This window comes from Fibroporia radiculosa (genome assembly GCF_000313525.1).
Source record: "Fibroporia radiculosa TFFH 294 genomic supercontigs, scaffold400, whole genome shotgun sequence".
NCBI lineage: Eukaryota > Fungi > Basidiomycota > Agaricomycetes > Polyporales > Fibroporiaceae > Fibroporia > Fibroporia radiculosa.
The window spans coordinates 1-14,236 of NW_012133202.1; the positions used below are offsets into that span (position 1 = coordinate 1).

The window sequence follows — 14,236 nt, forward strand, 5'->3', positions numbered from 1 at the left end:
TCACGTGTTCACGTGATATGTGGCTGAAGGGATGTGGCTGAAAGGATCCCCTGGTGGGATGAAGTCCCTCTCCTCCCGAAGATCGGATGGGCAGGAGCCTGGACGCTGGTATGTGTTAGACAAGAGGTAGACAAATTGGGCAGCGGACCGACGCGATCGGCGCTCGAGCGTCCTATATTAGCGCTGAATTTCGTGTTGCTTCAGAATTGTATACGCATACTCCTACTGAATCCTACATATATATCCTCTTCGCACACACCATATTGAGCCCCCAAAAACATTCATATTTATCAACAGACCCTAGAAATTACACTACAACACATAGATCATTGACACTATCATCACAAGCACTAGTCCATCTCATCCAAAAAGGAGCGCTCGTAAATGTATTCGCGACGTTGCTGATTTTGGTCATCGTGGTACCTGGAGTACCTGCTGCGCTCTCCAGATCCCGCATGTCCTTGTATGGCCCGGACAAGAAGATCCACCAACTCCCTATAAAGTATGATCAGATGTATCCCTTGGTGCCAGACGCTACGAAATTACCGTTTCGCCTGGTCATGGAGTTCCATTTCCACATCATCGCGACCCAGTAGATGGGCTTCACTTCAAAAGTTTGAATAGGATCAGCATATGACGTCAACAAAAGTGCCAGGCGCAAACATACCGACGCCCTAGGTTGTCATTAATAGTCTTAACATTATTGGAAACTTGAGCAGCGGTTTGAGAAACATCAGCAGCGGTTTTGAGATCGTGCATTGTAAATTTATGCTTGTGAAATTTGTCCACACCCTTCATCGCGAGTTTTCTATAACAATAGTTCACGTCGAAAATCCAAAGAACAGTGCGATCAGACTTACTTCGCGATGCCAGGCACTGCAGCAACGAAGGTTGGAGCTGCAACAACCATGGCAACAGCAACGACGACAGAATAGCGCATTATTGTGATGTTCGTGTGGTTGTGAAATTTTTCTGGTCGTGACGAAAATGAAAGCAATCGAGTCGAACAAAACAAGTCAAGCTGGACGCGCGGGATCACAGTTAGCTTGTTCTCGACTGACTACAAATGCGCAAGTGCTTACTATCCAGTACTCGATCTTGGAAATTGCAATGGTCAACAGATCAACTGAGGGCTGGGAGTTGCTTCACGACGAGTGCGCATTCTTATAAGCATCCCGGACCTTGATGCCGGGTACAGCTCCATACGCAACGGGTACGGTCCCGGTTTCGGCAATCAGCCTCAGGGCGAATACGTTATAACTTAATGTGTCGCAAGTCGACGCATTGATAAGAGAGCTCGGCCGCGGTGTACCGGCCTGAGGTCAGCTTAATAGTATATTTGTTTGAAGTATGAAACCTGGCAGTACGATCTCAGAGGAATGAATTTGGAATGTTACCTACTATTATCTGCGTAGAAAGTCAATGTAGTTGGCTCACTTTACGGGTCATTTCTGGACGTGGAAGTCCAGTCTACGCCGGAATGACAAGATCTCCGAGCCGCGCACGCAATGATTGCCATCCCGCCAACCAGTGTTATTCCCACTGCCACCAGGGCTCCACGCCTGAGGATGCCGGGTCCAGAATGCGACAAACTACGCGAGTGTCTGTTCTCAAAGAATCACCGCTCTTAGCAAGCTGTTGTGCAACATCTAGCACCGTTCGGCCGGCAGTCTACGTGGAATAGAGTGACACTGTAAGTATAGCACCATCGTCCATCACTATTAGACATCCGAAGATGGTGACTGCGAGCTCACATTGGAAAGCTCATAAGTACGCCGTGGTTGAATATGGACACTGCAATGCCGTAGCCGATCGTTATAGGAATCTGCGTCTGTATGACTCGAAGATACTACATAAGCACTGATATGACAATCAGAAGACGATGTCGGGACAAAGCGTGCGCAGCCAGCGGCGAACACTAGGTATCATGCTCTTCTGCTACTAGCTCGTACACTCCCCCACTTTCTTTTCTATCAATGGCAAATAGTAAGCCAGTTATGAGGTGGCGAATTGATGCTCAGTGCCGCTGTCTCAAATTACAACATTACATGCGTATAAAACTCATGAACTATAAACGCTTGCCGCTAATTTTACACGAGACTCTATGGACATCGGAGAAGGAAAAGACAGGAAGAGTGCTTCGTTGTGTATGTGCACACTCCAATTTGCATGGCGTGGCACCTGTTATAGAGCTCATACATTTTATAACCCTGGCCACAGTTTGCGCATGACTCGGATGTAGATGAACTATACGATCAAGCGCAATCGGGGAAGGTGAATGTGGTGACGCTGTGCCAATAGCATCACCGGAGCATTACTCTGTGAAGTGGCTTGGATGATGCCTGGGCGGACTGAAGGTAAAACAGCGGTGTCAGGACACTGTGTCCGCAGTTACTGATCTGAGGTAGGAGTATCTCAGCGTCGATCGCGGGGAGACAGCAATACAACAACTCAGCTGAGAGTATTCTCCCCGCACCTCTTCTCGCACACATTACTGTATAGCCATGAACCAGTCGTGAAAGGTCGGGGCCCGACGCAAGTGCAGGAGCACCGGTATGACGCGCACCACGTCTATATGAAACCCGTGAGTCCCTCAGGCGGGATAATATTCCAGGGTGGCAGCACCCGGAACCGCTGAGGATATACCTATGCTCATCTGTGCTCTCCTAATACGGCAACTAAATTTTCCGCGTATGTACAGAAAATCTTTGTTGCATCTCGCTGACGGGAGTCTTACGAGGACCAAATGGCATTGGACCTCTCATTCCAGCAGGCCGTCAACAAGCGCAGCGTGATTATGGCCAAGCTATTCAGGCATTCAAACTGCTCTTGAAGGCTGGCTTTCTGTGACGAATTATGTGTAGCCTTGCATGCGTTTGAAGTACGTAGGTGGAACCAACCGATGGCACTACTTCATAGCTCCAGGACGTACGACCTCAACTATGATTGATCATTTATTGGATGCAATCAAAGCCGACACAGCTTGCACAGTAGAATCGAGCTGAACAGCTTTGGATGATGAGTCTGGAGCCCACTTGTGGGATAGTATCTACTTAGGAGTTCTCCGAGCGAAGATGTTGAGCAAAGACTCACAATCTGCAACGCTCTTCCTCATCACACAATCTATTTTGTCTATCTCTGATCGTATGAGTTCAAGCTGTCGACTCGTCGCGCACTGTAATAATATACCAATAGCTTCATGACCATACAAAAATTGAGTTCTCTTTCTTGATTACTCTTCAGCCCCTCAGTTGATTTGCTCGAGGCAAGCCTCTCAGGTGTAGATGCTAGATAGTGAGTACTGTGAATCCCGATATTGCTCGCAGGTCTATCTGATGTTGACCTCTGGCTTGACTTGTTTCGTTTTTTGCAGCTTATTTTTTATGACGACCTTCTTTCGCTGATCCTACTCTTCACGACTCCATTTTAATTACCACCTCACAACATCCATGGTGCATGCTACTACCGTTTTTGCTACTGCTGCTGCAGTAGCTGCCCCCGTTTTTGTCAGGTGTGTATCTTCACAGCGATTTTTCTTCTCGGATTGCATATTCATTCTCGCCCATAGCACCGCTCCACGGTTGCGCCAGAGCTGGCTGCTCGCGCTGAGAATGAGCGCGGGCAAGATCTAGAGGAGGATCGCATTGAAGGTCACCGTGAGCAATTCCATGGTCATCACCACTCCGAAGACTTCTACCACGGGGAGGAGCACTATGGGTGCCTTGAGCACTTCCAACATGAAGGGGACCACCATCATCACGACCACGGACTCACGCACCGTGAGGATCAAGTACTCAGCGACCACAAGGGCTTTCACCACCATCACAAAGAGGAAGAGGGAAGTCTCTGTTATGAGGGTCGACGCACCACTACTCCTACAACGACAACGACAACGACAACGACAAGGAAGGCTACTGCCACCACGAAGGCAGGCACTACCACGAGGAGGAGAAGGCCACCACCGCCGTGAGAGCAAGCACCACCACCACCACCACCACCACCACCACCACCACCACGAGGAGGAAGAAGGTCGTCGCTACTACGATGAGGAACACCGCCACCACGAGGGCGAGCTCTTCCAAGACTCGGGCAACTCCCTACATCACACCAATGCGCCGGCTCATGAGCGCACGGTGTTCCATTACGCCTCTCCTACGAACTGCTACACTACGAGTCTGGGCTGTTGGAAGCCATCTACGGGATGAACGACGATACGCACGGTACAACACGTGTAGTCCTGCATTTAGTGTCGATTAATGTTGACTGTTGCAGCTCGTATGTCTAGGTCGCGTCGCCTGATTGATCGTAGGCCCGCTGAGACTATACGAGGTCGATTGCTTCCCAGCGGATGCCCCGGTAGAGCGGTGCTCCTGATCTGGGTATTCCCTCAGTGAGGGTCGATTATTGTTCCCCGTGCGCTGCATTTCTATAAATCAGGTTGGATTCTGGAAAGACTGGTTTCCTGCGGGTACTGTATTTGCCTATTAGTTGGGTTGGAACGACTGCTGTGTCAACCTGGGTACTCAAGCTCTCAGTGCAAATACTGCGTCGCGTAGAGCTGTGGGAAGTCGTGGGAAGTCATACTGAGTCGCACGAAGTCGCACCGTAGTCAGAGCAAAGTTAAATTGTGACCGTTAGATCTGAAAAATGAGGTAATAGGACGCATAAGTATGACTGAGAGGTTTGAGGGTGATGGACATGGGCGTTTATTATCAGGTGTCTGCAATCGTCCGGTCCCGCTGACTGCTGAGTTGTGGCACTGATCTCGAGTCGATCATTTCGCTCCACCACCACACCTTTCCACCTAACCGGTCTCTCCCTCCTTTAGAAACCTTGTCCGTTGCAGCTAAATATGTACATCTACACCATCCATCCCGCATATGTGCATTTTACGAATCTATCAGGGACTGGACCGCCGCGAAGCCTCTAGAGTGACGTAGACCGTAAGATCGCAATAGGCAGATTTAGCCGAGCAATCATGGGGTGGATTTCTCTCGCCGGTCGACCGGCGCAGAGATAATATTCAGCGTTTATGAGCTCACCTGACCAGGGCACTTGCAAGCGGTGAGAATGTCTCTCATTGGCACGCATGCAATCCTGACGATCTCGCAGCATCTCACAATTGAACCGCACTACTGCGTCCCTATTCCAAATGCCTATCATCCAGGGGGGGAAGAAGCAAGCAGCGGAACCATCTCGCTCCTGCAAATTTTGATGTTCTTCAGATGATTGCACCTGTTTGACTTTGGGCTCCACTACGAGCGTAGAATTTGGCGCCTTCGAGCTAAGGAACTGCTGACCTGTCCTGATCTCCATCATCGCCGAATCAGCGAAATATGCGCGGTCCGCCAGGGAGACGCATCCGGACCGCAGGCTCAAGTATTCACCCCCCCGCACTCATGCACTCATCAATCACCCCCGTTTGTGGAGAAGGAACTCACAAGCGCGCATAATAAAGCCATAGCACCGCGCGGGGGCGAAGGTCGGATTCGTTCGCTCGACCCTCCTCCTCCCATCGTGACGACCTGTATACGTGTGCCGCAACGAAACCTGTATGGCTGTACCGTCGAATAGTAGGGCGATCCTGCTCGCTATCTTCATCGCCTTCGGTGCGCCTCATCCCGTCTGTCGCGCTCGAATGAATCCATTCATATCTATTCCTCTGATTAGGTGGTTTCCTCTTCGGCTATGACATCGGCGTTATCTCAGTATGTGCTGTCCACCCGCCATTTGTTCCCACTTCACTGACCCTTGACTGTCTAGGGATGTCTGATCATGCCCGATTTCGTGGACCGCTTCGGGCAGGAGAATCCAGATGGCACGTTTACCTTATTCAGTTCGCGCCAGTCCATCATCACATCCCTCCTCTCCGCCGGGTATATGCGTCCTCGTCGTGTGCGTGCTGACCAGAGCTAACTCCTACCCTCGCAGGACAATCGTAGGGGCCATCGCGCAGGCATTCACCTCCGACCGTTTTGGGCGTCGTGGCTCGATCCTCATCTGGTCCGCCATTTTCACAGCCGGGACTGTCATCCAGACAGGCACAGTCCATTCGCTCGCGCAGCTCGTTGTCGGGCGGTTCGTTGCTGGCCTCGGTGTCGGCGCGCTTTCTGCAATCGTGCCGCTGTACAACGGCGAGACCGCCCCGAAGGCACTGCGTGGCATGCTCATCGTGCTATACCAGGTGCAAATCATCATGGGCATCTTCCTCAGCTACGTTATCGACCTCGGGACGCACTCGATCAGCGGCCCTGCATCGTGGCGCATCCCGGTCGGACTGCAAATGGCGTGGGGCGTCATTTTGCTCTCGGGGATATTCTTCCTTCCTGAATCGCCGTAAGTGTACAGTCTGATCAGGTGCTGAATAAGTTCTGATCTATTCTTTGCGCTAGGCGCCACTTGCTCGGCACAGGGAGAGAAGATGAAGCCCGTGCTGTCATTGCGGAGCTCAACAGCGTACCGGAGAACGATCCAGCTGTAGTGCAGATCATGGAAGAACTCGAGTTCGGTATTCACGCCGAGAACGACGGTGGTCAAGCTACCTGGATGGAATGCTTCTCGACGCGCAACATGCTCTGGAAACGAACGATCAATGGAATGATGCTGCAATTCATACAGCAGCTTAACGGACAGAACTTTTACTGTAAGCACTGCTGAGTCCCACAAAAATCGAGAATATTTACAAGCTGTTCGAATTTCCAGACTACTACGGCGACACTTTCTTCAAGAGTGCGGGAACTACACTCTCGCCGTACGTCATTCAGACCATCTTGGGCGCTGTCTCGGTTGCTGGCACCCTCCCCGCGCTGTATTTGATTGACACTTGGGGTCGTCGACGAGTAGGCTAACACTTGTTGTCATATCTGTACTCTTACTTACACCGTTGCCACCACCAGTCGCTCATGACCGGTGCACTGTTTGAGGCGATGTGCGCACTCATCGCAGGTCTTGTCGGCCACTTCCTTCTTGCACCGTCGGGTACGCCACAGGCCGACCTCACTCCGACGAACAAGAAGGGTGGCGACGTTCTGATTGCGTTTGCGGTCATGCATGTATTCGCGTACTCGATCTTCTGGGGCCCGACACCATGGGTGTACCTGGGCGAGTCGTTCCCCCTGCGCGTGCGTCCGAAAGGTATCGCGCTGGGCAGTGCTACGAGTGAGTTTATTTCCTATCGTACTGTCGTCATGAATGCCGATTTGGTTTATCAGACTGGGTATGGAACTTCCTACTGTCGTTCTTCTCGCCACGCATCGCGGACGACATCGGGCCGCTGATCTTGCTCATTTTTGCGGGGATGCTTGTGTTCGGGTTCTGCTATGTCTACCTGTTCATTCCCGAGACTAAAGGCCTCTCGCTTGAGGAGGTCGATGAGATGTACCGCGCAAAGGTCCTTCCGTGGAACTCGAATGGCTGGCGCCCGAGTGAGAAGCATATGCACGAGAAAGTCGACACTCAGATGGCGGATGTACGCGAGGAGAAGACAAAGGGTGATGACGAGGCATGAGCGTGGTAGACTTCATATATGATCTTTTGCGAACCGATAATGAGCTTTCCATACACTTTGTATACCAGTACAATGTAATTGTAGACTACTAGTATTCTCTACCACCACACGACAGCGTATGAAAATCTAACTGGCTGCGCTGGAATATATACTCCAACGGCTAAGCGTCCGTGCCCCTGGCGTATGTAGCGCGATATGCGTAATGTTGGACATACACATATTGTCTATTCATAGATGAGTGTATGTCAATCATGACGCAAGTTGATAAAAACAGCCAGAACTTACGCGGTGACAAGGTCGGTGGAGCAGGTTTGCCGTTGCCGAGCTGAGTAGGGCGCATATAGCAGATAACGCGAAGGACCATCGACGGCGGTCCTCATGCCTTGTCGTCCGCTGTGTCCTCCTGCCCTTCGATCACCCTCTGCTTTAGGACTGCGCCAACATGCCCTTCCTGCACTACCCTTTCGCCCTGCTGCACGATAGCTGTCCCCTGATCCACTGTGATAGTCTCTAGCTGGGCTCCAGGCTCCAACGTGCCGATGAGATTGTCCAAGTTGCCGATGATCTCGTCGAGCCGGCTCTCTACACCGGTCGCAATCCCGTCCGCCGTCTCAAGGCGTCGCAGGAGTTCTGCAACATTGGCTTCGGCATCCTCGGGCCCATTCTGAGACAGGATAGACTGAAGAAGAGCAATTTCGGATTGCAAAGTACGCTGCTGGTCTGATGGTCGCGCACCATTTGCTGGATTCGTTGTTCCGTTCATCGTGAACGTCGCTTGCCAGGCTCTGAGCGAGCTCTATCCATGTGACAGGTCGGTGACGCGTGTGATTTTCGCGACACGCATGTTATGTGACCCTTGGCTATGACGACGATTTGCGGGGCGCAAGTCTCAACTTTCTGAGGATACCTCAAACCATGCTCAGCTGTCGACCTCCTCGCCGCAAGTATCTTGCACGCCCCCACCGTCTTCCTCATCAATCTGAGTGCACCTGAAGATTCATAGGACAGAATGCGCAACGACAGAATCAAACATATGATGACCGTGTTCAACATTCGTCTCTCGCGATTCGGCGGGTTTCTCAAGTTCACTTGCCAAGTCATCTGGACGGTCATTCTCATCTTCGCCTCCTATATCTTCCGCCGTCCACTCTCTGGTCACGCACTCACCATCGGACGTATATCTCCTAGCACCCTCACGTTGCATGACGTGCGATACTCAGGTGCGCTCTACGACCACACGTATACATATACATTCACGTCGCCATCGATTTCTGCCGCGTTTCATCTCCCAAATCAGATTTATCCCCGCTGGTTCACCTTCACCTCGAAGTCGATCTTGTATACTTCGATGACGGCCGACATATCTGTGTCCAAACTTGACGTCACATTTTGGGTCTTCCCTTACCTATTCAAACGCACAGCAGGGCCATGGCTCAATGTAATACTCGATGATTTCGTAATTCGGGTGCACAAAAGTTCGGCGACGCCGTACTGGATTCAGAGACTGCGTCAAAATCTGGTGGCCGCCATTCTAACTGGGGAGATCTTTCGTCTTGATCATGGCTCGGCTAGGGTTCAATTAGCGGGAATTTCGGAGAAAGTGGATATCGGCGAACTCAAGAAGTGTCGATCTGCAAACCAGCCCACCTCTTCTGACTATTCGAACGACGGGTCTGACGCGGACGATGGTGACGACGACACCCACGTTTCCAGCAAATCTGGATCATCAAATTGGGACGATAGAGAGCGAGAGACAGATTTTGGGAACGGCCACGCGAAGGGAGAGCCATGCGTTAAGATGCCACCGCGACGACCGCCGCCATTCGAGGACATGCACACGGACGAGTTGCGAGTGTCAGCAGTCGCGCAGCAGTTGCATTTATACAATGCACAGGGGCGTGTGTACACCTTCCAGCGTGTAGACGCGCAGCTGCGACGAGACTGGGACACAGACCGAGGCAGTTTTGTCATGATCGCGGAGGACGGGCGCTGGGAGCGTGTTCCTTGGCCATACCAGAGAGAATTTACTCCGTGGTGGACGTAAGTCATCCCCATGAATCTGCTCACCATCATCAACTGACGATGCCCAGGCAATTTTTCACCTCTATGGCTCAGTTTCCACTGGATCTTTGGCACACGCTCTGTTTTCCGATGTCCGCCGTAAATTTATACGTCCCGCGGGCGGATATTATGTTCGACGAGTTTAGGGTGCGCGTGTCTGTTGTCATTTGGAGGTTATATGTAGCTGATCGCCTTGTTTTGTAGATACGGGATGCAGCACTACTTGTGCAATCATTCACAATTTTGCGCGAAAAGTCGATTCGTCACGGAATCAACTGGGGTGATTTATTTTTGGACGCTGCACTGCAGATATTTGTGTCTCCCTGATTTTGAAGTGGCCCGGGATGTTATGACACTATAAGCGGATAATTATTATAGTCTGTAGTGCTGATTGGAATAGTTCGTTTGAGGGCCCCACAAATTACAGGTTGTCTGCGAATACAGTACTAATATATACAAGAGCAACAGTGCAGATGGAGGTAGTTTGAAAGGAATGATGACATATTGCGCGATGCACAAGATCAATGGGAGTGTCTGCAGCCTGTTTTTCTATACATAACATAGACAGACATTAAAAAGCCAGCCCAGCCTGAAGTGAAGGAAGTCCCAATCAGCGCACCATCCCCGCGAAGAAGCCACACACTACATACTTCAAATATGTCCCCGCCAACTTCATCCGTCTCGTCTTCCGACTTATTTGACAGCCTGCTTTTGCTACCCGCATCCGCCATGCCGACCGTCTCTTGCCAGGTTAGTGACGACAGAACGGCCTGTTGGTCAACCGAATTCCGTGGCGACATCTCAGCCGGCACGAGCAGATGCGACACCCACTCTCCGCCGGGCCAAGACATCGTCAGCGGGGTCATGCCCACAAGGGAGTCCCTTTCGGGCACGCCAAAGTCAGCGATCAAGCCTGAAGGATGGTCGAGTTCCGTGTTAACGTGCTGGGGACACCAATACGCCGTGTCGTCAGCAGAGAAGATCGTGCTCTCACTTATTCTGGAGCTCAGAGACGCGGATTCAGCCGGGGGCGGTGAAGCGGGTGGCGAGACGATGGGAGGAGGGAGTCCTGCAGGACAGTCCTTGTGTTCGAGCCCCTCATCCTGAAAGTGCTGAGTGCGGCTGCGATGGCGACGGCGTTGGTAAATAAGGAGGCCAACAAGCAGGAGGAAGGCAAGAGCACCGAAGACACCGCCTAAAATCCGAGGCAGCCTTGATGAACCGCCAGTGCGGGAGCCTGGGACGTGAGTAGACGGGCTGCAATCGATTCGGAGAGTATGTCAACTTTAGTCGTAAAGAACTAGATTCACTTACCTGGGCAATACAGATGACGCGGACGATACGGACGAGCTTTCGGAGCCGGCTTCGCCAGCTGCGGAAATGAAGCTAGAACTCGTCTCTGTCGATAACGAGGTAGTAGGTGTAATATTATTAGATGTGAGGGATCTAGGGGAGTCCGGCATGACCGACGTGTCGGTCATGTTAAGGACAAGCGACGTCGGGGGGGTAGTTACGACTATGGAGGAGGTGAGGGGTTCCGAGGTATTTGTCCTGTACCGTTTATAAGGGTACTGGTCTAAGAAAGAGCTATAGAGAGACGTACAGAGAAGGAACGGTCGTCGAAAGTGGCGGGTAAGAGGTCAGAGTCATCGGATTGGGCGAAAGCGAGGTAGCAGTAATCGTATTCATGCTACTGATGCTATCAGACGCACTGAGATAATCCTGACTGACTGGCAGAGGAGTTGCGATGATAGAGCTCGGTAGAAATACGCTAATACGTTGGTATGTGGGATTAAAAGTGGAAGAAACATTAGACGTAGGGTGTGGGGGTTTCGACAGGGGGGAGCTCGAGATTTGAAACCGAGAGTTGGTTATTGGGGGAACAGGTGTCGGTTTACTTGAGTCTAGTGTCGATGAGCTGAGCGTATTGCCGGAAGTCAAACTGAGTGGACGCGAGGGCGTTGGTATCACTGAGTTTGAGGGACACAGCTGCGAGGGTTCGCACATGATGGAAGACAGTGGAGGTGTCTATGAAGATAGTCTGGAAGCTGCAACCAAGGATGATTCTGAGACTGGACAGCTCGAACGGTCTAATCAGTGGGAACTGTAGAGACTTCGACGTGCCCTTGCTCCTGGAAAAAGCTGTTTCAAGGCAAGGCCATACAATGAACCAAAATTCATTCACATTCTTGAACACACTGACCTGCTCAGTTTGCTCCAGGTTGCCACATGGAGAGCAGTGCAGAAAGGGAATGCCACGAAAGAGGGGCATGATCCTAATGAAAGGCTGCATCCCCCAAAGAATCTGCACTTTGAACAACAATATCTGATAGATCAGACAGCCAAGAGCGAGGCTATTCGGAGCTGAGCTGATTGAATCATCCATCGACCCACCACAACTTTACGAACTCGACAGCTAGACGCATAGGACCCCCTGGATGTTGAGGAAACGTGTGAAGTGTGCGCTGCGTTCGACTCTGAAGCGTTTGTATGACGGTCAATGATTGCCAGTGGGCGACGTCGACTCTACCTCTACTACGATGACTCCATTGACTGACCAGCCACCATATACTAATGGATGAGCACCATGTTTCAGTTAGACATCGTAGCTGATTATATGAAATATGAAGTTGGATTCGAGCAAATTTGTGGCGGAAGACTACATAGAATGCGACTGCGGCCGGATCCAGGCCTCCGCGGCGACCGATCAAGCGCTCACAAAAACGTCATTCGGGCAATATCAGCTACATAGCAGCAACTCTTACTTACACAACAGCATATAGATCATATAATTTGAAGCGGGTAAACTAGGGGCTAGTCCGCGATCGCCGCATAATGCTAGCGTGTTAGCCTTACCAGGTATATGCAACACAAGAAACGACGGGAACTGTGTAAGGAAGATGGTATGAAAAGAGCGTGGAAGAGATCGAAGCAATAATAACGCGCGACATCAAGTCCACAGCATCAAAATGCCCCTGAACACCGGTCAGCAGCCTAGATATCACTATCATCCGAGTGTCTTCTGTATTACTCTCAGGATCCGGCCCCAGCCTGAGAAAAGGCAGTGCTTGATTCAGCATACCACTCGTGAGTAACAATCTTCCGACATACCTCCAAATTACTATCTCCAGCATCGCTCATCCCGGTCTCCTGAATTACAGATAGTATAGTTCTACCGTTCCTCACCGGAATACTAGACCTCTCGTATGGGCTCGGTAGGAGCGATTGAGCCGACATGCGCGACACCGACTGTCCTCCGGGCCAAGCAATCGTCAGTGCAAGCGCATTTGCAGCAAGAGACTTGCCCTCGTCCATCCCCTCTTCCGCTGTGAGGAATCCACTATCGCTCGCGCTTGTCGTGGAGCCAGGCGAGCTCGAAAGCGGGCGGCGCATCAAGTCGGGCGGAGAAGCAAAGAAGACCGTGGACATCGTCGAATCGGGGCGCTGTGTGTGATCAAACCAGCTGTCGTGGAATTGCTGCGTGCGGTGACGACGGCGATAGCGCTGCAATAACAAGAGGCCGATAAGTAGGAAGACGATGCCTAGAGCACCAAAAACGCCAGCGAGAATCTTCGGCGTGTTTGGTTGACTGCCGAGAAATCGGAAGAAACGTTAAATGTAGCTCGAACATCACATACAGGAGCTTTTACCTATGAGACACAGACTCTTCTGAGCTGATACCAGCACTCGACGAGGAGGGGATGCTAGCGTCTGTCCATATGGTTGATTCGACAACACTCCCGATTATGTAAGACTCCAGGGATGTAAAAGTCCCAGACGCATCGGTAGCCACAATGGTAGAAACCTGTGTTCGAGTTAAGGTGACAGAGGCCACAACCGGACTGTTCGAGGCAGTGTTGTCGCTTGTGGAACTCGCAGTGGTTTGTGAACTATGAAGTACAAAAGAACCGCGATTAGGAGCGACCTGCGGGGGACGATGGACGAACGTACGTAGACAGTGAAATCGCGTTGGATGAAGGAGCTAGATAACTAGATATGATAGGTGCTGCGTCATTTGAAGTAGTTACCATGGATGTGCTGGCTTCTCCTTGGGTTACAGTATTGGGTTCAGATTCAGAGGACTCCGTGTACTGCGAAGTGGTATGCACTGTACCCAGCGACTGAGGTGGGACCCTTGGAAACGTAGGAGGGCCTGTTGAACTTGTTGTGGGAGAATTGGTGCTAATGGAAAATGGTGGAACATAGACCGAAGGTATGCTTGGCAATAAAGGTGGTAGGGCCGATAACCACAGTGAATACGAGGGAAAGGTTGCATAATTCGACAGCACGGACGGGCCACCAGGAAGCCCCATCATAGTTAAGTCGAGTAGGTGAAAACAAAAGAGTGTGCTGCTGGAACCAATGTCTGCGAGGAACTTGAAATGATGTGTCTGGAATAATTTTTATAGGGGCAAAATTACAGAATATTCATTGGACTGATTTGCAGCAATCAAGTGAGGGTGTTTCGCGTAGTTTGTACTGACCTGGGTCCTTGCGGCATGCGACGTATTGAGTGACTACTGAGAGCAGTCTGAGCCGGATTGAACGCTCACAATGAGGGGCAGAGAAGAAACAGACACAAGAGGCCTCGACGAGGGTAGGTCATGAAAAATCGCAACTTCCCTGTGGCGCTGGGTAGACAGAACGTTAACAATCTATGATTCATGA

General features: G+C 51.1%; 7 protein-coding genes across 7 annotated transcripts; 3 read left to right on the forward strand and 4 right to left on the reverse strand.

The window, feature by feature from the left end:
• Positions 1-542: 542 nt before the first annotated feature.
• Positions 543-940, reverse strand: FIBRA_00897 (uncharacterized protein; the record flags this gene model as incomplete). Its single annotated transcript, XM_012322783.1, has 3 exons — positions 543-606; positions 668-808; positions 861-940. 3 exons carry the CDS (start codon positions 938-940, stop codon positions 543-545), a joined length of 285 nt encoding a protein of 94 aa, XP_012178173.1.
• Positions 941-3,449: 2,509 nt separating this feature from the next.
• FIBRA_00898 (uncharacterized protein) lies at positions 3,450-3,970 on the forward strand (the record flags this gene model as incomplete). The annotated part of the gene is made up of 2 exons (XM_012322784.1): positions 3,450-3,515; positions 3,569-3,970. 2 exons carry the CDS (start codon positions 3,450-3,452, stop codon positions 3,968-3,970), a joined length of 468 nt encoding a protein of 155 aa, XP_012178174.1.
• A 1,584-nt stretch (positions 3,971-5,554) lies between these two features.
• Positions 5,555-7,507, forward strand: FIBRA_00899 (uncharacterized protein; the record flags this gene model as incomplete). Its single annotated transcript, XM_012322785.1, has 8 exons — positions 5,555-5,609; positions 5,671-5,708; positions 5,764-5,876; positions 5,932-6,336; positions 6,393-6,643; positions 6,703-6,839; positions 6,897-7,158; positions 7,212-7,507. The coding sequence occupies 8 exons, from the start codon at positions 5,555-5,557 to the stop codon at positions 7,505-7,507; spliced, it is 1,557 nt and encodes a 518-aa protein (XP_012178175.1).
• A 376-nt stretch (positions 7,508-7,883) lies between these two features.
• On the reverse strand, positions 7,884-8,270 carry FIBRA_00900 (uncharacterized protein; the record flags this gene model as incomplete). Its single annotated transcript, XM_012322786.1, has 1 exon — positions 7,884-8,270. The coding sequence occupies one exon, from the start codon at positions 8,268-8,270 to the stop codon at positions 7,884-7,886; it is 387 nt and encodes a 128-aa protein (XP_012178176.1).
• Positions 8,271-8,543: 273 nt separating this feature from the next.
• FIBRA_00901 (uncharacterized protein) lies at positions 8,544-9,895 on the forward strand (the record flags this gene model as incomplete). Its single annotated transcript, XM_012322787.1, has 3 exons — positions 8,544-9,547; positions 9,598-9,715; positions 9,773-9,895. 3 exons carry the CDS (start codon positions 8,544-8,546, stop codon positions 9,893-9,895), a joined length of 1,245 nt encoding a protein of 414 aa, XP_012178177.1.
• Positions 9,896-10,139: 244 nt separating this feature from the next.
• FIBRA_00902 (uncharacterized protein) lies at positions 10,140-11,575 on the reverse strand (the record flags this gene model as incomplete). Its single annotated transcript, XM_012322788.1, has 4 exons — positions 10,140-10,157; positions 10,219-10,825; positions 10,883-11,119; positions 11,172-11,575. 4 exons carry the CDS (start codon positions 11,573-11,575, stop codon positions 10,140-10,142), a joined length of 1,266 nt encoding a protein of 421 aa, XP_012178178.1.
• Positions 11,576-12,601: 1,026 nt separating this feature from the next.
• FIBRA_00903 (uncharacterized protein) lies at positions 12,602-13,884 on the reverse strand (the record flags this gene model as incomplete). Its single annotated transcript, XM_012322789.1, has 4 exons — positions 12,602-12,619; positions 12,680-13,157; positions 13,219-13,458; positions 13,520-13,884. The coding sequence occupies 4 exons, from the start codon at positions 13,882-13,884 to the stop codon at positions 12,602-12,604; spliced, it is 1,101 nt and encodes a 366-aa protein (XP_012178179.1).
• Positions 13,885-14,236: the final 352 nt, after the last annotated feature.